Here is a 25,829-nt window from a genome sequence, read left to right on the forward strand (position 1 = left end):
GTGTCCTGGAGCTGAAACTTCTTATAAATATAAGAATTTCACGTTTTTCAATTGGCAAACAGAATATGGTATCCAGCTGTGGATTCGCTTATATATTATGTTTGCATTTTTCCCTGGGCTTTTTTATACAGTCTATGGCAATGTGTTATCATACAAATTCCATGATTAATGTTTATTTATGAAATCTTATATAAATATCTTAGAACTCAAACAATGTGCAAGTAAAATAGTTTTTTTTTTTCTGTGAATAGTGAAAGGACAAATCCCAGAGGACTCGTAGATAGGTTATGTTGTCTATTAAAAAAGTCTCATATGTAACCTTTTCCTTTTCTAATTCTATGTTATTCCATTTTGTGCCAAATGGAAAATCCAATTTATAGCTTAGAAAAATAGAGAATATTTAGATGTGGAAATTACTATGAAATAAGCATAGTAGTCATTTCATAATTTACGTTAAGTATATTTTGTGATTTATGTTTGTTTTCTAATGTTGACCCTATCCTGAGCATAAAGATATGTTTGCATTTATTTCATTATTCATGTTTTTATAAGTGGTGTTTACACAATTGCTTTAATTCAGAGAACCGATTGGCTAGTTATAAAATATACTATGTGTATGAGACAGATTACAAGTATGAATAAATCAGATTCTTATATTTTTCTTATCTTTACATTTTAGTAGATTGTGACTAGAAATTGAAAACTGTTTTCTCTTTTGCTCAGGTCCAACTCTTTTATGAACTTGCTGATATCATGAATAAGGTCTGGAATAAGATTCAGAAGAGAAGCAATCTTAGTCCATCTTCAGTGTACCCAGAGACAGTGACAGGGCCTGTCCCTACTTCTCCAGTTCGAAGCAGTGTAGGTACAGCTCCTCCAGATACTAGCACATGTAGCCCATCTGGGGATATTGGAACTACTACTGAGGTAAGTGTTTTTGAAAAATTCTGTTACTAAATGTAGAGTAATATATAACACATAGTTCCATATCAGTATAGAGGGTGGAGGTGACCTCACCACTGTAGAAGCTGCCAGATTCAGAGGTTCATGAAGTGTTCTGGTAGCAGTGACTATGTAATATATTTCTTTGAGGTCCAAGTATTTTTATCACTTACAGTAGGTTGTAAGGTAGAAAGCCAAGACATGGTAAAGGTGTGTTTCCTCAGGGGTATAGAAATTTAGAAGCTGAGTATAAATGAGGCTCTGAGCTTAAGCCACCTTTTGAAATGAGGAAATTACTGTTATGTTTGACTTAGTAATTTTTAGCCCTGTGACCACCCTAACCTCACCTGGCATGCCAGTGATTTTCTTTGGTATAATGACTTCTTTATTATCCTACAGTAAAAACATAAGTTATGAAATAAAAGTAAAATAAAAGATTATACAACACAGATACACATACACTTTTTTTTTTTTTTTGATCAGTCCTGGCTCTTAAACTCTGGTCCTGGCTACTTTCCTTGAGCTTTTATGCTCAAGGCTAGCACTGTACGACTTGAGCCATAGCCACATGGACTTTTCTGCCTGGAGTGATTTCAAACTGTGTTCCTTAGATCTCAGCTTTCTGAGTAGCTGGGATTACAGTCATTAGCCATCAGTGCTTGGTTATACAAATAATTTTAAACTAGGAAATAAGTAATGTACAAAGGAAAATGAAGTACAGTAATATGCACTTTATAAGTGCTTTGTCCTGACTGTTGGACAACAAAAGGGAATATTTAGATACTTGTTATGACTGAATGTGATGGCTATAAACAGATGTGTCAAAGTCAATGCTAAATACCACAAATGCTATTGTTTTTAACATGGTTTTCTGAAACATTGACAAATTTTTGAACAAAGCATAGTTAATTCTTTTACTCCAATGGTTGCAATTCTGATTGTTAAAGTAAAAATTTACCACTCACTTATTGTGACTTTTCTCATTCTGTTCAGTTACTGGAACAGTACAAAATGAAAAGACAGTCAATAAATGCATGTTAATTTTTTATATTAAAATCATGAAATAACAAACTCCAAAGGGCATATTTCACCTTCTTTGAGTTATTTAGACATATTGGAGTAGATATATTTAACCCCTTGTACAACTTCTCTCTTCTGTTTATTCTAAAGATTAAGATACACAGTGACCTAAGTGATGATACTTTTTTCTGTATCTTTTCTTTTCTTTTCCTTTCCAAAATGAGGAGAGGGTAAGAAGTACATAACTCATGAGCCCTAATAAAGTTATTGGAATATATCTGTTCTAGAGTAAAGGCAGCAGTTTTTTAATTTGGTGATCCTCAGTCCTATTGATATATAGAAGGTTTAGGTAGTTTACAGTAAAGAAAGCTACTTAACTTTACTGAATGTAGCAGCTGCCAATTTTATTTAACTAAAGATTCTTACTTATTTTCTGCCTTTTTTTTTTCCAGTACTTGGGCTTGAACTCAGGGCTTTCTCAATGGTAGCACTCTACCATCTGAGTAGCATGACATAGTCTTCTTCATATAACCAGAGCCAAAAAGAAATTAAAAATTAAATTGAAATGACATAGTTATAAATTATTCAACCATAGTAGTTTTCTAAAGAATCTTCTCATAAATTACTTATAATGTATCACCGACTAGTTGGCTGTTCTGCATGAATACCAGTGTTCTTGTCTTTACAAAAACTGAAAACATAATATTAAGACCTAATAAATTTAAAATGATTAAATTATACTCTTTGTGTATATATTTCTTATCTCCTTTAATTCTCAAACCAATATTTTGAGGTGGATAATATAACTTAAATTTTTATAATAAAAGATTTGTAGCAGCAGAGCAGAAATAACTCACTCAAGGAACAGGGATACTAATTGGTACAACTAAATTAAAACTTCTGTACTCCAGAGTTTTGTATCTCCCTCCCTCCCTCTCTTCCTTTTTTCTTTTTCTTTTTGGTTGGTTGTGGGGCTTGAATAGGATCTAGGCACTGTTCTGGAGCTCTCTTGCTCATGGCTAGATCTCTACCACTTTGAACTACAGCTCTACTTCTGGTGTTTGGTGGTGAATTGGTGATAAGAGTCTCATGGACTTTCCTGCCGTGACTGTCTTTGAATCAGACCTCAGCTTTTGATTACCTAGGATTATAGATGTGAAGTCACCAGCATACATTACTTATGTTACATGAAATTTACACCTTGATCCATTAGGAGAATTATTTAATAAATCTTTGCCACCAGTTGTAAATGAGTTGTTTCTAATTTTGTGTGTTTGTATGTGTATATTATTGTTAGTTTATTGGAAAGTCTTGTTTAGTTCTAGGAAAATTTTAGTTAAGTAACAACATGATTTCCATACTGTCTATTATTTTTATTCTCTTTCTAAAATTTTCATTTTCTTTCTCCATGGCTCTGAATAACCCTCTACTTTCTACTCTCTGTTTTTATTAGATTTGTGTTTTTCTAATATTTTTACTTAAGTATTCTTTTTGCTCCTCAGTTTAAAGTTTTCCCGTTAGGTATTTCTAATCTACTTGGTTTAGCCAGAGCTTGATAAAATCAGGTGATAGATAGTATGAAAAAAAGTAGAGGGAAGAAAGGAAATACAAGTATTTTTAAAGGTATTTTATTCAATACTCATTTATTAATACTGAATTTCTAAGTTCGAGGAACAATTTTCTATCTTTATGATTTGCTTCGTACTAACACAGATGGTCTAGAATTATAGTAGAATTTAATATGTGCTGAGTTCACTGAATGTGTTCAAGTACATTTTGAAGTTTTGGCAGACAATGTAGATACCAAAGTGGGGAAAAGGGGAAAATTAGAGTTATATTTGGTTTCTATAGTAACCTTTCAAACAAGAAAATAGAATGTTAGTAATTTATTTCTCTAAGGTGTATTTTTTTCTCTTGGATAAAATGGTTAGATTATTGTTATACTTTCCTGTTCTTTGTTGGAGGCTCTCTTTCCTCACTAAGAATTAGCTTCCTCTTTGGTACAGTAATTTTGCAGAGCTTGTTCTCGAACAAACATGTCTCATAGTTCTGTCCATTTACTAAACTAGATTGTTAAAAGTGATTGTCACTTTGGAGATTAGATTTGGAGTGAAGAAGAAGCAAAAATGGCCTATAGACACATGAAGAAATGCTCAACATCTCTGGTCATAAAAGAAATGCAAATCAAAACAACGCTAAGATTCCACCTCACGCCAGTTAGAATGGCCAGGATCAGGAAAACTAATAACAAAGATGCTGGTGGGGATGTGGCCAGGAGGGATCACTACTACACTGTTGGTGAGAGTGCAAACTCATTCAACCACTATGGAAAGCAGTATGGCAGTGCCTCAAAAGGCTAAACATAGAGTTCCCCTGTGACCCAGCAATTCCACTACTTGGCATTTACCCAATTATCCAGAAACAAGGACATACTAAATCCACTAGCACAATGTTCATTGCAGCACTATTTACCATAGCAAAGATATGGAACCAACCTAGATGTCCCTCAGTTGATGAGTGGATCAACAAGTTGTGGTATTTGTACACAATGGAATTCTATGCTGCTGTCAGAAAGAATGACATCGCCCCATTTGTTAGGAAATGGAAAGACTTAGAAAGAATCATATTAAGTGAAGTAAGCCAGACTCAAAGGAACTTAGGCTCAATGGTTTCCCTCATTTGTCATAATCAGTAGAAACCTTGGGCTCTCCTAGCAGAGATTTGCAATAGAACAAAACCTAGATACATAAGGCCATATAGTATGAAGCTAATTGAAAGGACCTCTAGGATATAGAAACAAAAGCCATATAATGAATGATTGTTGTCCTTAAGGTACTATGTTATCTCTCACCTCTTTTGCTGTCCCTTGGTTATCTCATATTGTTACAGTATCTCACTTTGTTATCTGATATATGGGATATATTTGTATTTGAGTATTTGAAATTGGATAGGGAAAGGGGGAAAACAAGATGGGGGGAGGGTAATGGGGACCAAGACTTGTGAAAGGGTATCAATGTATGTGAATTAATGCACCTTCTATCTGGCAAATATCATGTAACCCTTTTATTAACTACAATAAAAAATATACAAAAAGTGTCAGAAATTCTTTTAGATGAACATTTTCATTTCGTGGGTTCAAACGTGGAAACAATGGTTTGAAGTTAGTTGCACACTGGTAGGGACTATTCCAACTTGTATTTAATTAGCATGATTTAAGTATACTAAATCGGTGGAGGAGAACCTGGCAATGGGTAGCTTTGATTTTTACTTCTGCATCTTATGATCGCATTATTTATCCTTTTAGACTTACCTGTTTCAACTAAAAAATTTCAATAATATTTATGCTACTCAATATGTTAGTGCAACTGTGGTTTTTTTTAAATGCCCTATATCCCGTGAATATATTATATTCCTTATTTATTTTTGTCTTTTTATTTTTGTCTTTTTAAATTTCTCTTTGTATGTAGCATGGCTTGCTTTATACCATACTTTTTCCTGAATATTTAATACAGTAGTTTAGTTGAGGCTGTTACATTGTGCTTTATCTCCCTTCTTTGTCAATATGACTAGTTACATTAGTTTTCAAATGTTAAAACTTACCTTGGATTTCTCTAATGAGCTTGACTTAGTTATATTTGTGTTTCCCTTTTTTATATTGCTGGTTAGGTTTGCTAATTATTTAGGATTTTTAAAATGTATTATTCCAAGTGATTCTGGCCTTTGATTTTTTTTCTTATAATAATAACATTATCATATTTGTATACAAAGATAACACTGCCTTCATAAAATAACTTGGAAATGTTAGCTCTTGCTTTTTTTCCCCTCAAACATATGATTTTCAAGTGAAAAATTCTAATTCGATGTACCTATTGTAATGAAAAAATAATCCCCATTGGGCCTGGAGTGTAGCCTAGAGTGCTTGCCTAGCATACATGAAGCCCAGGGTTCAATTCCTTGGTACCATATACACAGAAAAAGCCAGAAGTGGCAATGTGGCTGAAGTGGTAGAGCTCTAGCCTTGAGAAGAAGTGTCCAAGGACAGTGCTCAGGCCCTGGGTTCAAGCCTTATGAATGATTGGCAAAAGAAAAAGAGAGGGGGGGGAGGGAGGGAGGGAGGGAGAGAAAAAAATCATTTCAGTATAACACCTTTTTAAACCAGAGGATTGTTAAGCATTGCTTAATTATGCAGGAATTTTTAACCTAAAATATTCTTAGAAGACAGGAAGAATGGATTAGACAAAAGACACTAATTTTTACGAAATATTCATAGGAACTCTTTATTAAACTATAGAGGTATAAAATCCAGTTTCTACCACGTCTTCTTCCAAAGCACTGTCTTTTTTAAGTCTTTAACATTGGCCACTAGATCCAAATTATAGCAGTACACAATGTAAAATTTACAAGTTTATAACTTGTAAGTGTAATTCTGTAGCATTAAGAACTTTAACATTATTGTAAGACCATTTACTCCAGAATTTTTCATCTTTCCCAACTTAAACTTCTCCATTTATGTAATAAATCAATAAATCACTATATTTAATATTTAAAGTTTTATGTTTTGGGATTTTTTTTTTTTTTTTTGCCAGTCCTGGGCTTGAGCTCAGGGCCTGAGCACTCACTGTCTTTGGACTTTCTCAAGGCTAGAGCTCTACCACTTGAGCCTCAGCACCACTTCCAGCTTTTTACTATGTATGTGGTACCAAGGAATTGAACCTGGGTCTTCGTGCATGCCGGGGAAGCACTGTTACAACTAGGCCAAAGTCCCAGCCCATATTTATAAAGTTTTTTGATATTAAAAAATATTTACATTTATATGTGTTATTTAAAACTTTTTAGCAACATTTTGTATTTTTCACAGTAAGACATATTTCACTTTCTTGACTAGATTTACACTTATATGTATTCACCTGCTTGGTATTAAATTGGTAGTGCTTCTTAAGCTACTTTTGTCATGAAATAAGTACTCTGTCATATATTATAAATTAGATATAGAAGTATTTAATCTATGACTCATAAATAAAAATGTTATGTAAGGATTGTATTATTTAATTTCTGAACTGATTGTGGCATATGAACTTTTTAACCGTTCATTCACTATCATCCTTATTACCAGAAAATATCCATAAATTAGCTTAAGGTCAATGCAGAGTAAATTCTTACAATTCAATATGTGAATGTCAAATTATTTTAGAGTATCTCTGATTAATTTAAAGTATGCCATATATTAAGATGAGCTTGTTCATTAAATCAGTATACATATTTTATGTAAATGATAACATATGATAAAATTAAGTTATGCAAATGAGTATATATTAATGTTTAAATTATTTTAAAGTATTTTTATCATCTCTGGAATCTAAATCTTTAGAGGCTAAGTCTACTGCTTATTTTCTTTTTTAACAGGAGGTTGCTGCTTTATGTGTTCTATAGTTTGGTATTTTGTACTTCTCATTAGTGGTGCTGCATGAGCTTCTACTTAGGGTTTCGAGATACTTACTGGAAGAGCATTTGTATTTGCTTTTCTAAGAGAATTTAGAGGGTGTCCCTACTAGCAATTTTATAGTTAGAGATTTTGTGAAACATTGGACAACATGAGATTAAGCTTTTCAGTCCTGCCAATTTGTATTTAAAATTATGAGGGGAATATTTTACTTTTACTCCAATTTGATAAATCCCGCCTTTTTTAGTTTATTCTATCATTTTGTAAATTTTGTAAATTTGACTTGGCAGCAACCTTTAACAAACACTCATGTTTTGGTCCCCATTTCTCTCCTCCCACCCCCGCCCCTTATCTTGTTTTCCCCCCTTCCCTATCCTATTTTAAATAAACAAATAAACATATATACAGTATATCAGATAATACAGTAAGAATATGAGATAACCAAGGGACAACAAAAGAGATGAAAGATAACATAGTACATTAAGGACAACAGTCACACATTATATGGCTTTTGTTTCTATATCCCGGAGGTCCTTTCATTTAGCGTCATTTTTTCGGGGGGTATTTTATTGTCAGGGTGATGTATATAGTTACATTCATCAGGTAGTGGGTCCATTACTTTTTGGACACTGATAACCTTTCCAACGTTTTTCTTCCACTTTCCATCACCCCAACCCCTCCCAATCATCATCTTTTTCCCCTTTCCTTCCCTATTTCAAATAAAGAAATTAATCTGTATAGAATATGCCAGTTACCAAAGTCAGATACAAATAACATGAGATAAACCATAAGGGGGGAAAAAGAGAAAAGAAATAACTTTACACGGTACATTAACAACAACAATCAAGGACCTCCAAGATATAGAAATCAGAGCCATATAATATGTGATTGTTGTTCTTAATATTCTCTGTTATTTCTCATCTCTTTTGTTGTCCCTTGGTTATCTCATATTGTTATAGTATCTTACTTTGTTATCTGATATATTGTATATATGTTTATTTGAAATAGGACAGGGAAGGGGGGGAAACAAGAGTAGGGGATGGGGTATGGGGGGAATGGGTACAAAAACATGAGAAGGGGTAGCAATGTTTGCTAAGTAATGCACCTTCTATTTGGTGAATGTAATGTAACCCTTATATTAAGAACAATAAAAATATATATAAATAAAAAGGAAAAACAACAATCACAATGATAAACTTCTTGTTTTTATATCCTGGAGTTCTTTTTGCTTAGCCATATCCTATGTGGCCATATGTACATAGCTTAATATACTCATATAATTGTTAAAAGAATATGATTTATTCATGCCTCTGCCCTGAGAATGTATAAAGACAAGTTTTATGACCTTCTTTTGTTTCCTTTTACTTAAACCTTAGAAGAGAATCATTTTCTAGAATTATTTGGGATTTTTCATTAGATGGTTCATTAGCCAGCCAGCCAAACCATATTTTTTAATCTTATCAAGTTCTAGGAATCTCAAATTATAGGAGATTTAGCATTACTTAGCTTAGTGAAGTATTTGTATTAACCATCAACAAAGATCAAACTATTTGCTTTTTTTGGTACATTTGGATGAATGTACTACTTGTTTCTATCTTTCCTTCCCTCCCTCTATCCTTCCTCTGTACCCTCCCTCATTTTCCTCCCTTACTCCCTCTTCCTCTTTTTAATTGTGGTTTTATAGCCCAGTCTAGCATTGAACTGTATATTCTGCTGCCTCTATCTCCTGAAGGCTGAAATTCTCAACATGCACTACTACACATAGCTTAACTAATTTCTAGCACAGTAAATTCCAGCACAATAGTACTTTTTTTCATGCCTACATGTTGGAAATCTCCATTTTTCCTGTTTCTTTTTGGGAGTTCAGGGTAATTTATTTTTCTTCTGATTGAAATCATGTTAGATGCTGATGTTTAATACGGGCTGGCAGGCCCCTAGAGCTATTGTTTGGCAGACAGATCAGGAGAATCAGGAATTCAAGACCAACTTGGAATTTATAATGAGACCCTATATCAAAATAAACTGAGACCACGTAAAGAAGGCTTTATAGCTAAACTGAATAATGTCCTTGACTAGCATGCCTTTGCCAAAGTTAATTTCTCTTTTTTTTTTTCCCAGTCCTGGGCTTGAGCTCAGGACCTGCGCACTGTCCTTGGACTTTCTCAAGGCTAAAGCTCTACCACTTGAGCCTCAGCACCACTTCCTCCTTTTTCTATGTACGTGGTACCGAGGAATCAAACCCAGGTCTTCGTGCATGCTAGGCAAGCACTCTACCACTAGGCCAAACTCCCAGCCCCTGCCAGAGTTATTTTGTAGATGTTATCTTTCTTGTTTTTGGTTATTAGACTAATGACTTATCTTAGAGACTTGTATCTTCTTCTCTGCTTGAATTATTTCTAGAAAATAACGTATTTACCTTCTTTTTTTCTTTTTTTCATATGTTTTTTATTGTAATTAATAGAAGGGTTACATGATATTTGCCAGATAGATGGTGCATTAATTCCCATACATTGATACCCTTTCACATGTCTTCTTACATGTCTTACTAAAATTTTAAGTAGTATTTTCTTCTGACTCTGGCCTACTGGTTGTAAATAATTAGCCAAGAACTTTTTGTTTGAGATATTTAAAACACCAGTAACCTTTGTTGAATGGAACTTGTTTGTACAAATACTTAAAGATAATAAAAATAATAATTTAAAAATCATACTAGCGAACCATTAAAAGTCTAGGATGGGTCAAATGGAAATGTTAATGTAAGTTAGTTGTCAAAATGAGAAAGACAACAGAAATACTGTATTAATCACCCCCCCCCTGCACTTCAACATGCTTTTATTTAAACATAACTCTTTTTTTTTTTTTCCAGTCCTGGGCTTGGGCTCAGGGCTTGAGCACTGTCCTTGGATTTTCTCAAGGCTAGGGCTCTACCACTTGAGCCACAGCACCACTTCCGGCTTTTTGCTACGTATGTGGTACCGAGGAATCGAACCCGGGTCTTTGTGCATGCTAGGCAAGCACTTTAACCACTAGGCCAAACTCCCGGCCCCTTAAGCATAACTCTTAAGAGATAAATATCATTATTAAAGCCATATTATAAAGAAGGTATTGGACTGTTAAGTTAAATTATTTAAATTATTTGCATACCATGGCTGGTATCTCATCCTATTAAATCATACTACTTGTTAAGATGAAGTTTAATTAAATATATGTAACTAATGTTAAAAAAAGATTTACACATTTTGTCATATTATATTTGATTTGACCTTTCAGTTTTTGCACTTAGGTCCTTATGTTTTAGTGTCAGATTATAAATGAACAGCAAAGTTTGGACTTTTAAAAAAAATCCAAATGTTTGATAACTAATCGCAAAAGGATTTGAACACAACAAGGAATGATCATTGTCTCTAGCACTGTCAACTAAAGCTTTCAACTGCAGTTTTAACTTAAATAAAATGTCTTATTTTATTTATGTACTATTAATAGCTATCAAAAAGAACAAGAAACCTTTGGCACCAAATTTGATAGCACTTAATTAGGCTTTTATACATATCTTGAGTTTCATATTTATTGATTCAAATGAATTCATACTTTTTTCCTCTATGTTCCTCAATGCAAGCCATGATTAATATTTTCTTTCTTTTTTATTTTTAATTGAATTTTATTACGAAGGTTATGTACAGAGGGCTTACAGTTTCATATGTAAGGTATTAAGTACATTTTTTTCATCAAACATTGTTACCCCCTCCCACATTCATTCCCAAATATTTTAAATGGAAAATATACATTTTTTCTGTAAAAATAGATAGTAAAAATTGTAGCCTTTATACACACTAAAGGCTATTTGACTCTCTGTCCAAAAGCAGTCGTAGATAGTAACTAATGAATGTAATTTTATTCCCAAAGAATGCTAAATTTGGTCCTTGCCTTCAGTTTACATACCATTTTCTATATAAAGCATTTGAGTGGTTAGTTTTGAGTCGTACATAATTACCAAGATAAAATGTGAAATTTTTAAATATTTAAAGTTATAAATTTTATAGTTACTTTTCCTTAAGTTGCAAATCAACCCCATCTCCTTGTTTCTGCAGGGAGATTCTATCCAAGGAGGTGATGATTCACCATTCTCAGATTCTGTTACCTTAGAACAAACAACTAGTAACATTGGTGGATCTAGTGGACGTGTTAGTCTCTGGATGCAGTGGGTGCTCCCCAAAATTACCATAAAGCTCTTTGCTCCAGACCCTGAAAAGAAAAACACAGGTATGGAATTACTTTTCTTCTGCACTGGAATGATAAAATATTAGGTACTACATTCTAAGAACTAAACACTTTTGTTTATTGTCATTTACCTTTTCTGTAGTGCTAACAAAATGGCATTACTGTTGGAGGTTTGTGAATAGATATTTTCTTTCATTTTATAATAACTGAATTTTGCTTGTACTAAAATGTACACTAGTGGCCATGGGGGAAATTATAACATTGTCACTTATAATATTGACAAGTTCCTTGACTGATGTTAGATGTTGCACCTTAAACACTGGTTGCCTTTTTTTCTATACTGAAATAGATGACTTACCTTAATTTTAAGGTTTATATTGATAATTTGCTTAGGATTATAGAAACACATGAAGTTTCTTGTCTGTAGATAGCAAGGATGTATATGCCAATGTGAAATGCGAATTAAGAAATTGACTATTGATTATGAGAGTCTATATTTATGCAGTATTATCTTCTTTTGCAGAGGTTTGTATGGTCAGTGAACTGGAAGATCTCAGTGCTTCCATAGATGTGCAAGATGTGTATACCAAAGTGAAATGTAAAATAGAGAGTTTCAATATTGATCACTATAGAAGCAGGTAAATCATGACTAGAGAAAAATTTATTCTTTGAACAAAGTAACTAAGAATTTTTCTGTGTAACTTTGGTGATTTTTAATTATTTTTAAAGGGGATTATTAACAGATCATTAATTTTTACTTAATATTCATTTATGGTGTATAATAATATTTGTTTTAAAAGAAGACATGTGGGGCCGGGAGTTTGGCCTAGTGGTTAAAGTGCTTGCCTAGCATGCATGAAGACCCGGGTTCGATTCCTCGATACCACATACATAGAAAAAAGCTGGAAGTGGTGCTGAGGCTCAAGTGGTAGAGCTCTAGCCTTGAGAAAGTCCAACGACATTGCTCAGGCCCTGAGCTCAAGCCCAGGACTGGCAAAAAAAAAAAAAAGAAGACATGTGTCTACTTAAATAACATTGCCATATTAAATGAAATAAGGTAGATACCTTAACACAACTTATTATATGTGTTATATATTTTCTTATATGTCTAGAACTTATTTAACAGATCTGAGCTTTTCTATGTACCTCTATTAATTTCCTATATAATCTACATTAAAATGGAACAACTCTGCTCATATCCTTTAGCAATTTGACAACTCTCATTTTATTATATTATTTTGTTCATATATATGGTCAGTATTACTAGAATGGCAATGTTCCTTCCCTAATAAACTTCTACCAAAAGTAAGATTATGTGCAAATATGATTTGTTGGCATAATGATGCTAAAGTTAAATCTTAGAAATGTTTTTTCACAAAACTTCAAAACATTTTATATTTCCTAAATTAAAATACCTTTTTTTCTCTAATTTTCCACTTTCTAATGCAATTGACCTTTTCTTTTTAATGAAATTGTACTCATGTATCATAAAATTCACATTTTTTTTTGCCATTCCTGGGGCTTGAACTCAGGTCCTAGCACTCTACCACTTGAGCTCTAGCACCACTTCCAGCTTTTTCTGTGTCAGTGGTGCTGAGGAATTGAAATCAGTGCTTTGTGCACACTAGGCAAACACTCTACCTGTTGGCCACAGTCCCAGCCCTGCAATTGATTCTTAAAATTAATTTTTACTTTGCTTCTTTTTTTTATTTTATGGTATTTGATCTAGTAAGAGAAAGTATTTTGTTCTGGATTCATAATGTTTATTCATTCAGCCTTTTTTTGTTTTTTTTTTTTTGCCAGCCCTGGGCTTGAGCTCAGGGCCTGAGCCCTGTCCTTGGACTTTCTCAAGGCTAGCACTCTACCACTTGAGCCTCAGCACCATTTCCGGCTTTTGTCTATGTATGTGGTACCAAGGAATCGAACCCGGGTCTTCGTGCATGCTAGGCAAGCACTTTAACCACTAGGCCAAACTCCTGGCCCACATTTTTAAAATCTAATGTGAAACTATTTAAATTGTATGTTATTACATATGTCACATTGTTTATACCAATAATTTCCTATTCTTTAAAGCTGAGAAATAATTTTTACATAGAAAGTATTTGCTAAATGTATATTTTTATATTACTAAAATCATGTTTTTTTTTAAATCTTAGAAACAGGGAATTAGTAATTGAATTTTGATGATCATCTATTGGGTCTCTTTTCCATAATAGTTATCTCTTTCAAAATGATCTTTTCAAGTGATATAATAATACAATATTAGAATGAGGGTTTAAAACTCTATAAAGTTTACTGTAGTAAATTCGACAGAGTTTACTATAAATTAATGTTTAAATAATTAAATTTGAGTTTGAGTGTACATTGTATACCAACTCTTTAGTAAGCACACTGGACTAGACATAAATTCTACTTGATGGACCTTAAATAAAAGCTTGTGAATGAGATAGAAATAGTTGATAGAAATGATCATCTAGCCAGGGGGGCGCAGTGGCTCAAGCCTGTAATCCTAGCTACTCAGGAGGCTGAGTTATGAGGATCAAGGTTCAAAGCCAGCCCAGCACAAAAGGACCTGAGACTCCTATCTCCAATTAACTAGTGTGAAAATGGGAAGTGGGGCTTGGTTCAAGGATAGGGTGGTAGCCTTGAATTGAAAAGCTCAGGGAAAACATCCAAACTGAGTTTAAGCCCCATAACCCACAAAAAAAAAAAAATGAAAGAAAGAAAAAGAAAGAAAGAAATCAACTAACTATACAATTTTATAATTAGGGGAATTGCTTCTATGCAGAGCTATTAGTGGGTGGTGCTAATGTGAATGATCTTATCCATTGCATTGTTTCATCCATGTTTTAGTTTAGTATAGTATTGTAAACTTAGAACTATTGGATAGTTGTTTGTACGCAATTTTTTTACTTGGAGAAACTGAAGAGAACAGATAAGGTAAACTTATGTTTTCCAGGCCAGGGGAAGGTTGGCAGTCAGGACATTTTGAAGGAGTATTTCTACAGTGCAAAGAAAAACCTGTGGTGAGACTCATTTAGTAATTATGATTTTTTAAAATATATTTTAAATTGTTTTTCTTTGTTATTTCAATAGGACTGTTGATTACAAGAAAGAATTAGACCATAGTATATAAATTCTTTATTTCTTCTACAATTTGTTTTAAATTTAAAGCTACTTTTAATCTGCTCATGTTTTGTAACCATCTTCCTTTATAGCAGCTAAGTAAATCTATCAAAAGCACAAAGGTAGGATACTTTTATTAGTAAACTTTACATTCAGTGTTTTGTTATATTGATTTTTTGAAAGACTTTTGCCTTCATAAGTGAGTTCGTGTGGTATTGTATTTAACCATTCAGTAAATGTAATATCACTAAAAGCAAGTATTAATTTTTTTTAAATTCTATTCACAATACTTTTTCAGATGGAGGTTCAGACAGAGGACCATATATAGCAGTGGCTCAGACCTAAACCTGTACAAACTTGAGCAGAATTAAAATCTATATTTTTTTTTTTTTGCTTATGCCTTTTATTGCTTTTTGTCTTTTCACCTTCTTTGCTCCTGTCCATCACCTCAAGCATTGGGGAAGAGTGTTGGTCTTTGGGGCAATGTGGAGGTGTCTTCCTTTCCTGTACTGACAAGCTGAACAGACGTACTTTGTTGGTTCGACCCATCAGCAAGCAGGACCCTTTCAGTAATTGCTCTGGCATCTTTCCTTCTGTAAGAAATCATTTTAAAATTATACTACAGAACACCTGTAACAGGAACCAAGAGAGAATTGTACTATCCATAGAGTCAACTCTTGGTCATTATTTTTCTTCATATCATTCACTTTAGAAATAATCTAAAAATAGATTTTACTTCTAAAATTGGTTTTCACCACAATCTCTTTTTGAATCATTTGTAAATACTGATATCATTGTGTATTTATAAACTGATCAATTTTACCATCAGTATAGGAAAATCACAATAAGATATTAAGTATTATGTTTTCAAAATTGTACACATATTGAATGATCAAGAGTTGACTAATAACTGCATCTGTCATTCCCTCTGTGTTTTTTGCTGAGATTGCTTTATTATGATTATTATGATTATTATTATTATTTCTCTTAGGCCATTGTTTTCTTCTTGCAGCTAATTCAGGGTCCTATATGATATCTCTTTGTATCTAGGTAAATCATTATTTACTTCATTTACTGATAGAAAACTATATAACATAACTGAGAAGTTGAAAGACAACATTTTCTAGTGGTAAAACTCACATGACTATGTTCTTAAACTAAGTATATATTATATTTAAAGTGAATGAAAAGCATGGAAATATTCAATATTAAGAGCATACTATTGTAATAACTATTGAAAAATAATTAAAGACCTAGAAACATTACTGTTTTTACAACATTCTAGTTACCTATTTTTTATTTACACCTTGAAGATTTAAAACACATATTCTTACATGATAAAATAATGTAAATGATTTTCTTTATACTTTTCATGCCTAATGGGTTTTTTTTGTTTTGTTTATTGGATTTTTTTTTGACAGTCCTGGGGCTTGAACTCAGGGCCTGAGTACTGTTCTTGGACTTTCTCAAGGCTATAACTCTACCAGTTCAGCCACAGCACCACTTCCCGCTCTTTCTGTGTATGTGGTACTGAGGAATCGAACCCAATGCTTTGTGAATTCTAGGCAAGCACTCGACCTCTAGGCTACATTAATACATTAACTATGTTTTGTTAATTTCTTTAATTATCAGCATTTTAATCCTTTCATTTTAAATAGCAGAAAACATTACTGTATGAAAAATAAGTCTGTATTCTCTCAAATATCTAGGTTTATTTCTTCCCTTAAAGGAGTTAGTGATGCAGCCATTTAAAAATGGCAACCTTGCCTTTATGTAACTTATTTTTTAAGTGTTTGACATATTTAAAATACTTAATTTGAAACATTTTCATACATGGATGTACCTTTTGTACTGTTTCCATGGTTGCAATGTTATAATTCATAAGTATTTGGGTTATTTAGCTTAGTGATGACTAGAACCTCTTTATTTAAAGTATAGTTTAGACACTAGGAAGGAGGCATTACTTTGGCCTCATCACTGGGGCCACAGCAAACCTCCATCTGCTGTTGCCTGCTAACAAGCAACATTACAGGTAGGAGGTTAATCACTTTTCTTGCTTTACTGTGCTTATGTTTGTTTCATGTATAGAGAGCAAAATGAAAGGGAAATGAAAACCCAGAAGCAGTAGGAAATTGTTAATAATGAAAAACATTCTGATGATAGATCATTATAGAAAAAATTTATTTATTGATCAAACCATTAGCTTGAAAAAGAAACTGATTAAGAATATTATTGTTGTTGTTGTTGTTGTTGTTATTTTTATGTCTTCTCAGGCTTGACCTCTGGGCCTGGGCACTGTACCTCAGCTTCTTTTACTCAAGGCTAGCACTTGAGCTACAATACCACTTTTGGCTTTTTCTCTGTTTATGTGGTACTGAGGAATTGAACCATCATGCATGACAGGCTCTCTAGCACTAAGCCACATCTCCAGCCCTTGAATCAGTGATCTTCTAAGACTTTTATTTGACCACTCCTGGGGCTTGAACTCAGGGATCTGTGCACTGTCCTTAGGTTTTCTAAAAACTAGAACTCTATCAGTTCAGCCACAGCACCACTTCCAGATTTTTCTGTGTATGTGGTACTGAGGAATTGAACCCAGGGCTTCGTGCAAGCTAGACAAGCACTCCACTACTAGACCAAGCTCCCAGTCTTTAAGAAGGTTCCCTTCCCCCTCACTTTCCTTTGTTGTAAAGTCCATTTGTAAAGAAAAATTAGTATTGGTAACTGAGATGCATACTTTTTCTACTCTCACACTTTATTTGGTTACTCTGACATTTGGTTTTACACTTCAACATGAGAGAGTGGATGTAGAAAAGTCAGTTTAGGAATGATGGGGTGACAGGCTCAAAAATATTGTGGCTTTGTTACCTCATAAGTGAATCTCAAAGTATGCCATTGTTTTTCTTTTTTCCTAATTCACTTATTTAAATGTCTGTGGTAAATGTCTGTTCTATTCTTAATTTTGTATTGAGTAATTTATACAGTAGAATCCTGTCACTAAGTTGACCTGAAATTTAGAGCATTCCTTAGTTGGGCATGTTGGTGCATGCCTGTAATCCTCGCTACTCAGGAGGCTGAGATGAGGATCTTGGTTCAAAGCCAACTAGGGCACTACAGTCCTTGAGACTCTTATCTCCAGTTAACCACTAGAAAACCAGAAGTGCTCCTCTGTGGCCACAGGGGCAGGACTCCAGGGGTAGGATGTTAGCCTTGAGATGAAGAGCTCAGGGACAATACCCAGGTCCAGGGGTAGGGCTGTAGCCTTGAGCTGAAAAGCTCAGGGACAGAGCCCAGGCCCAGAGTTCAAGCCCCATGATCACCCCCCCCCCCCAGGGAAAAAAAAAAGCATTCCTGTCAGATTATTGTAATGGTCACAAAATATTTTTAACCATATCTGCTAAATTGATCAGTCAGGTATTTATTAAGAACTTTGGGATGGACCCAGACATAGTAAAAATTCACCTGTAATCCCAACTTCTACAGAGGTAAACTTATAACAAGTCAAGCAAAGCCAGGCAAAATTAAGGAGCTTTCAGCTCAGAAACAAAATTCCAACAGGACTTGGAGTGTGGCCCAAGAAAGCAACACTCATTTAGCATTTGCCACATCCAGAGTTCCATCTCAGGTACTACAAAGGGGAAAAAAAGTGGCGAATGAGTAGGACTGTAAGGTTAAAATATTAAAATAACTTTTCTACCTTTGAATATTTATTTCTTTTTTTAAGTGAAATATCTATTGCAATTTCCTTCTTTAACAGACAACTACAAAACTACTAGATGGTACTCATCAGCAGCATGGATTTCTATCTTTGACATATACAAAAGCTGTAACAAAAAATGTCCGCCATAAATTAACATCAAGAAATGAGAGAAGAAGTTTCCACAAGTTGTCTGAAGGTTTGACCGATGGTTCACCTCATTTTCTTCATGAAATTCTTCTTTCAGCACAAGCCTTTGATATTGTCCTATGTTTTCCTTTACTAAATGCCATTGCAAGTATATTTCAAGCCAAACTACCACGGGCACAAAAGGAGAAAAGAAAATCTTCTGGTCAACCCATGAGGACCCATACGCTGACTTCCCATCATTTACCTTTGATTTATATAAACACAAGTGTAATCAGAATTTTTGTTCCAAAAACAGAAGAAATGCAGTCTACAGTTGGAGGTATTATCTTTTGTTGTTGCTTTTTCCCTTGAGGCAATTTTTCTTTCATAGATCTTAGTTTTCTGGATGTTGTTTATTTAGTCTAAGGGGGTTATTCTTTCTAGTCTTGGAAAGTGGAATGTTTTAGAAAGTAACTAAAATAGTTATTTTATAACCAAATCTGTATAATTATCTAGTTCCATTAATTAGAAGAGTAAGATATCTGACTGTAACTTTTGCTAGTATAGCTAGTTGGTATGTGTGTGCTATTACTGAAGATTGAACTCAAGACTTTGCACCTCAGCCTTTCACTTAAATCTAACACTTTACCACTTGAGTCACACCTCCACTTCTGTCTCTTTGCTGGTTTTACCACTTGCATCACACCTCCACTGCTGTCTCTTTGCTGGTTAATTGGAAATAAGTGTGTCTTGCATTTGTCTGTTTTGGTGGCTTTGAGCTAGAATCCTCAGATCTTAGCCTCCTGATTAGCTAGAATTATAGATAAGAGCCACTGTTTTCAGCATAAAATGTATACTTTCTGTTAGGCTTGTAGAATGGTGCAGGGGATTGAAACTTATTTAGCAAACTAGGTCCTATTTTCAAATCCCATTTCTTTCTTTCTTTTTTTTTTGCCAGTCCTGGCATTGGGATCAGGGCCTGAGCACTGTCCTTGGACTTCCTCAAGACTAGCGCTCTACCACTTGAGCCTCAGCACCACTTCCGACTTTTTTCTGTGTATGTGGTACCGAGGAATTGAACCCAGGTCTTTGTGCATAGTAGGCAAGCACTCTACCACTAGGCCAAACTCCTGGCCCTCAAATCCCATTTCTAACGAAACACCTTAGGTATAAAATACCTAAGATAACTGAAATTTTCTTTAAAATGAAAGTGTTATAATAACTTATGCAAGTTCTATGATAAATATTTACCTGGTAACTGAGGATAGAAAAATGTTACTCACCATCAGCCTTCTCAGTTTTATGAAATTGTTCTGTTTATAATACCATTTTACTTTCCTTGTTCCCTAGAAAAATGATTTAAAGCATTTTACTTTTTCTCATACATTGACATAGTTATTAGTCATGGACTTTGAACTTATCTAGACTTGAGTTCCAATCTTAATGTTCTTATTTGTAATTTAAAAATATAGAGAGTATTTATCTAAAATCCCATGAGTAAAAATTGTAATTGCTAGCTTGATAGTAAGCTTATTAATACCTGTTTTTAAATGATAACAACTGGAGTCTAGGTGCATAGTGACAGACCCACAGTGAATTCTCAATGAATGTGGTTATCATTATAAGAAAATTGTAGTCTTACAATTAATGTAGTATTCTTTTTTTTCATATATTTTTATTGTAATTAATTGAAGGGTTACATGATATTTGCCAGATAGATGGTGCATTAATTCCCATACATTGATACCCTTTTACATTGATGTAGTATTCTGAGTATCTGGCTCCTCATTCCCGAGTTGAGTTAGCCCCAGCTGGTCAGCACAATAAATTTCAGACTTTTTACATCAAAAGAAAAAAAAATTCTGAATATCTCACATTTTAATATCACACATACTACATTGACCAAATGGAGTCCTATATGACTTTACTCACCTACAAAGGAGATTGAAATGTAGTCTTTCATTATAAGTCTGTTCTGTATCCTCACAGGGATAAAGACTAGAAGCGAAGAAAGGGGCAGACCCACTTACTAATGTCCTGTATATAGGAATGGACTTCTCTGGGCTGGGAGTTTGGCCTAGTGGTAGAGTGCTTGCTTAGCATGCACGAAGACCCGGGTTCGATTCCTAGGTACCACATACATAGAAAAAAGCCGGAAATGGTAGAGTTCTAGCCTTGAGAAAGTCCAAGGATACTGCTCAAGCCCAGGACTGGCAAAAAATAAAATATAATAGACTTCTCATGGCCTAATTATTTCCCAAAGGACACACTTCTTAATACCATGGTCTTGGAATTTTAGCTTTGCATTATACATTTAGGGAGGGACATGTATATTTCAAATAACAGAATATTCCTAGTGTTAGAGTGCTTACCTAGAAGAAAAAAGAAAAAACCAAAAGTGGTACTGTGGCTCAAGTGCTAACCTTAAGAAAGCTCAAGAATAGGGCCCAAACCCTGAGTTCAAGCCCCAGGACTGGAAAAAAAAAAAGTTCAAGTAAGCTGTTAATAAGATGAGCACAATATTAATTTTGTTCTAGAAAAAGTGGTATAGTATCTCACTTTGTTATCTGATATATTGAATTTATTTGTATTTGGATATTTGAAATTTGATAGGGAAGGGGGTAAAACCAAGACGGGTGGGGGCTGTGTGTGTGTGGGGGAAACGGGTACCAAGACATGTGAAAGGGTATCAATGTATGTGAATTAATGCACCTTCTATCTGGCAAATATCATGTAACCCTTTTACTAATTACAGTAAAAAAAAATAAAAAAAAAGTTTGAAGAAGTTTGTTGATATAATACTTTATCAGATTAATTAAATTGAGAATATGCAAGTTTTCTTGAGTGTGATAGTATAATAAATGATTCTGCATCAAACTTCTCCACAGAAGCATTATAAAAACATGATAGCATTCGCTTTGTCATGATAGAACAGTCTGTGTCATAGATGATTTTTAAGTAAACATTTGCCCGCTATTCTTGAATATGCTTTTGGTCTTTACTAACATAACAGTAACTAATTAAATCCTTTTGTTGATAGCTTTGGGTAGGGCTTGTATAATAGTTATTCCATTATAAGATTTCACATTGCACAGTGACAATTTCAAATACCATTCGGCTTTAGATATTTTACTATTGTAAGTTTGTATTGAGAATCTTGAAGCAAAGTTGAAATTGCTGTTTTAGTTCACATTTGATATTAAAATTTTAATCATAAGAAACAATTTTTGTGTTATATGATAATTGCATCGAAATTCTGTTGTTTATACTTATTGACTGTTGGTGCAAGATCATAATTTCAGAATTTCTTACATCCTTTTCATTTATTATACACATATAAACACCAGTTCACCTTTTGGCTCCAAGATGGATAATGTGTTTCTTAGGTACAATTCAAATTACATTAACAAAATTTTTAAAATATTAAATGTTTTTTATCTTTAAGTAGTTATACAGAGGAATTACCATTCATTAGATCAGTTTATGAATCTCGATTGAACTACACTTCAAGTTACATTAACATAAATTTTAAATCATGTATCAAATTTAAAAATGCCGTGTAGTTAATATTTTAAACTGTTAAATCTAGTATGAGTCTTCCAGGGTTTCTCACAAGGCTCAGTTCTTAAGTATATTAAGACAAAGAAGGAAAGCATTCATTTTCATGTTGGAAGTGCGTAAGAGGGGAACATTTTCTCATGTGGCCCAACTTTTAAATGCAGGTGAGATGAACTCAAAGGGATTTTTTTTTCAACTAAGTGAAAAAAGTTTTCAATAACTAAATAAATGACTCAAAGTACTCTTACTTAAATACATATTCTTATTATCTTTTTTATACATTAATGAAATCTTGATAACATGAATACTCTAATCATTTTAATCTAGTTTATAAATGATGTACACTAAGTGCTTTATATATTATAACTTAATAGTGAATATTTATTGAGAGCACTTTTGGCTCTAAAAGAAACAGAATTCTCTCCTAGGATCTGGTTTTGCAAGTAACACAAAAGTACATCATTTTTCTCCCATGTGCACCTCATTTGTTGCAGTGTTTCTATTACAGCTTAAACTTTCATATGATGACTGGTAAGCCTGGAAGAGCAGTTAACAAGTATGCTAATTGTTCATTTTCTTTTTTGTGATAGAGTTTATTCTCTAAGTTTACTGTTTGTTGATTTAATTGATGTTTGTTGCTTAATCAGAGGTCTTACCCACATGTAACTATTTGATAAGTTTGGCATCAAATGCAGGATCTATGAAATATAAACAATATTTATAGTATAAGGACCTTTAATCAAAGTAGTACTGTAGTTATTTTTAAATAGTGCAGCTGCATGAGTAGTAATTTTCAGTTTGATCCGTTTCGCAGTGAACATTAACAACTATTGTCTACTCTGTTTTTCTCTTTTTTATATGCTATGTTAGGTTATTTTACCTCTTTTTTTCTCTTCATTGCTTACTCTCTCATACCTCTACTTCATTTTACCTTCCTTTATCTTTGTCTTCTTTTGAATCCTTCTTTCCTTCTTTGAATATCTTTCTTCTTGATTTTTCCAAATTTCTTCATTCCAACCTTCTCTTTTATGGACTAATCTAAGTCAGACCATACTAAGTGTACTGCTGATGCAGCTGGAAATAATCTCCTGGCTTTTGCATTCTTTGGACTCCACAGCTTGGGAAATATGGATTGTATGCTTTTGTAGGCATTTTCTGTTCAGGATATTCCTGATGTCTTTCAGCCAGCCTGTGGAAGATGAGCAGTCCTTGAAAAATTTTGAATTTGTTTTTGTGTTTTTCCAGTACTGAAAAATTCCTAGATTCTCACATGCTAGGCAAGCAGCCTGCCACTGAGTATTAACCCAACCCTATACATTTTAATGCATATTTACTTCAAGACCCAGAATGTGTTTTTAACAAATTTTAAACAGTTGTAAAACATTCTTTTAATTACCACAGTAATAGTTATTGTTTGAAAAATAAAACAGTAAAATTAAATGAATAGGGCCATCAGGAACCCCTATCTATCCCAAATATTCCTTGGAAAAGAAATTCAACTAGAGAATGTACTACAGGAAAAATATTGAACTTTATAAGAATATGCAGTTAAATACTGTCATAGTATAAAGAAATGAAATAGGACTCATATATCCTCTTACCTTTTTGTTGTTGTTGTTATTCCCTTTTAAACTTTATTTGGAGTTAGAACTTTTACATAGATGTGAAGTTAACTGCTTCTTCAGTAGTTTCCCAGTGGAAATTATTAAAATTAAAATGTGCATGAAGAAATTCTTACTATTCTTTTGCCATCATTATTTCTCTCCTATAATTACTTTACTTACAGTTTTAGTAACTGTAGCCATATTTCTCTTGAGTTTTATGGCATTTGAGAGCATAAGTGATATACTCTTTGTCTGTGTGTACGTTTTATATATCTTTTTGTTCTTGTTGTTGGTCATGGGGCTTGAATTCTGGGTCTGGGCAATGTCCCTGAGCTCTTCAGCTCAAGGCTAACACTCTACCACTGTGAGGTACAGTACCACTTCCAGTTTTCTAGTGGTTAGTTGGAGATAAGAGTCTCATGGACTTTCATGCCCAGGCTTGATTTGAACCAGGATCCCCTGAGTAGCTAGGATTATGGGCATATGCCATTGGTACCCCGGCCTTTATGGTTTCTTTTAATCTCATAAATTTATATAGTTTTGAATGTTTGTTGCTAATGTTGATTTTTTTACTGTTTGTAGATAATAGTTTAATGTTTAAAAACTAGGACTAAGAATCACTTGGCAGTTGTACAAGATTATGAAATTAAATACATGACTATATAACTATATGTATATATGCTGAATATCATATGCTCTACTTTTAGGTGTAGATTTTCCTATTCTTTCAATGCCAATTTAATTTTGGATTTAGCAGAAAATGCTAGACCTAAAATTTGAAGGAGAGTTAAGAAAAGTATTATACATTTTTACTTTCAACATAATTTGGGGGTTTTTCATGTCCATACTTGTAAGTTTCTCATGATGTGTCTCCAACCATTCCCTCAAACATTTTTCTTTGTGCAAAGTTATGTACAGATTCACATTATGTTTTTGTATTGTTTTCTTTTATTACAGTTAATCAGGCAATACCCGAAGACACCATGGTTTTGAAGATAGGCTCTGTTGCCATGGCTCCTCAAGCTGACAATCCTCTTGGAAGGTCTGTTCTCAGGAAAGATATCTACCAGTAAGTTTATTTTCTTATGTTCAGTCTAGCAACAGTTGCATCCTGCAAGAAGTACAGTGATCAATAAAACTTACTTAGTGTGTCTTGTAGAAATTCTTCTCATTGAGGATCTTTTGATATTTAAAACCAGGTTTTTCTGATTTTCTTCAGTTGTGGGTTTTTAAATTCATTCAGACAAATCAAGTATTTCTGTGAAGTGTTGATGAATAACAGAGTGTAAGTACCAAGACGTCATAAAACTGAAGCATAGTTTGGAAAAATATTGCAGGCTTCAAATTTGACCAAAACTCTAATCACATAAGAAAATGAGCTTCTCACTAGAATCACCACATCCTACCGTAGCCATGTTGTATCAAAGTGAAGCATTTTCTTAATTTAAGTGTAAGCCATTACTTGAAATATAGGACTATGGATGTCATATGGATCAAAGCTGTAAAGAAAAGCAAACTTCTAAGGAGAAATTTCACAGTAAACACTTTCTGTGAAAAAGCCATGCTCTGGATTTTGTCACTGAGTCTTTGCAAGCTACACCAAGCATGTATAGACAACTAAACTGGAGAACATATGTAATCAACATGATAAAAATAATACATAATTTTACTGAAGTTGACATTGATGCCAGACAAAAAAGTAATATTAGAAATAATACCAAGTGAGAAAACTCAGAGGAGTACATATGAACAAGTTCCTTATTCTTCCTGCTAGTCTGTTTTTCAGCTGTATTAGTCTCATTTTTAAAAATCTAAATTCAAATCTTTCTCCTATAAATGTTAATAGGAAAAGATTGTAATTTTTGGTAATATATTTACTACCTAGAAATGAAATGTATTTTTACATTTTTATAAAATAGGCTCACTGTATATCTCAGCCTGGTTTCAAACTTGCTAAAAATTCCTGGCAAGACTCTCAGTCTTCATCCTTAGTCTCTCATGTTCTAGGATTACAAATGTGCTCTACCATACCTCGCTTCTATTTTTGTTTGTGTATCCAAAAATTATATTTCTAAAATGGCTGTGTATAGAGTTG

General features: G+C 33.5%; 1 protein-coding gene across 1 annotated transcript in view; it reads left to right on the plus strand.

The window, feature by feature from the left end:
* The window catches only part of Vps13b (vacuolar protein sorting 13 homolog B), a 494,062-nt gene that overhangs the window by 219,132 nt on the left and 249,101 nt on the right, over nt 1–25,829 (plus strand). The window contains exons 25-30 of the mRNA XM_090339134.1: nt 724–927; nt 11,491–11,662; nt 12,144–12,258; nt 14,580–14,646; nt 18,504–18,912; nt 24,692–24,803. Coding sequence (XP_090195260.1) covers nt 724–927; nt 11,491–11,662; nt 12,144–12,258; nt 14,580–14,646; nt 18,504–18,912; nt 24,692–24,803 — 1,079 coding nt within the window. The remainder of the gene's footprint in view (nt 1–723; nt 928–11,490; nt 11,663–12,143; nt 12,259–14,579; nt 14,647–18,503; nt 18,913–24,691; nt 24,804–25,829) is intronic.

This window comes from Megascapheus bottae, chromosome 9 (assembly GCF_031878675.1).
Source record: "Megascapheus bottae isolate mThoBot1 chromosome 9, mThoBot2.hap1, whole genome shotgun sequence".
NCBI lineage: Eukaryota > Metazoa > Chordata > Mammalia > Rodentia > Geomyidae > Megascapheus > Megascapheus bottae.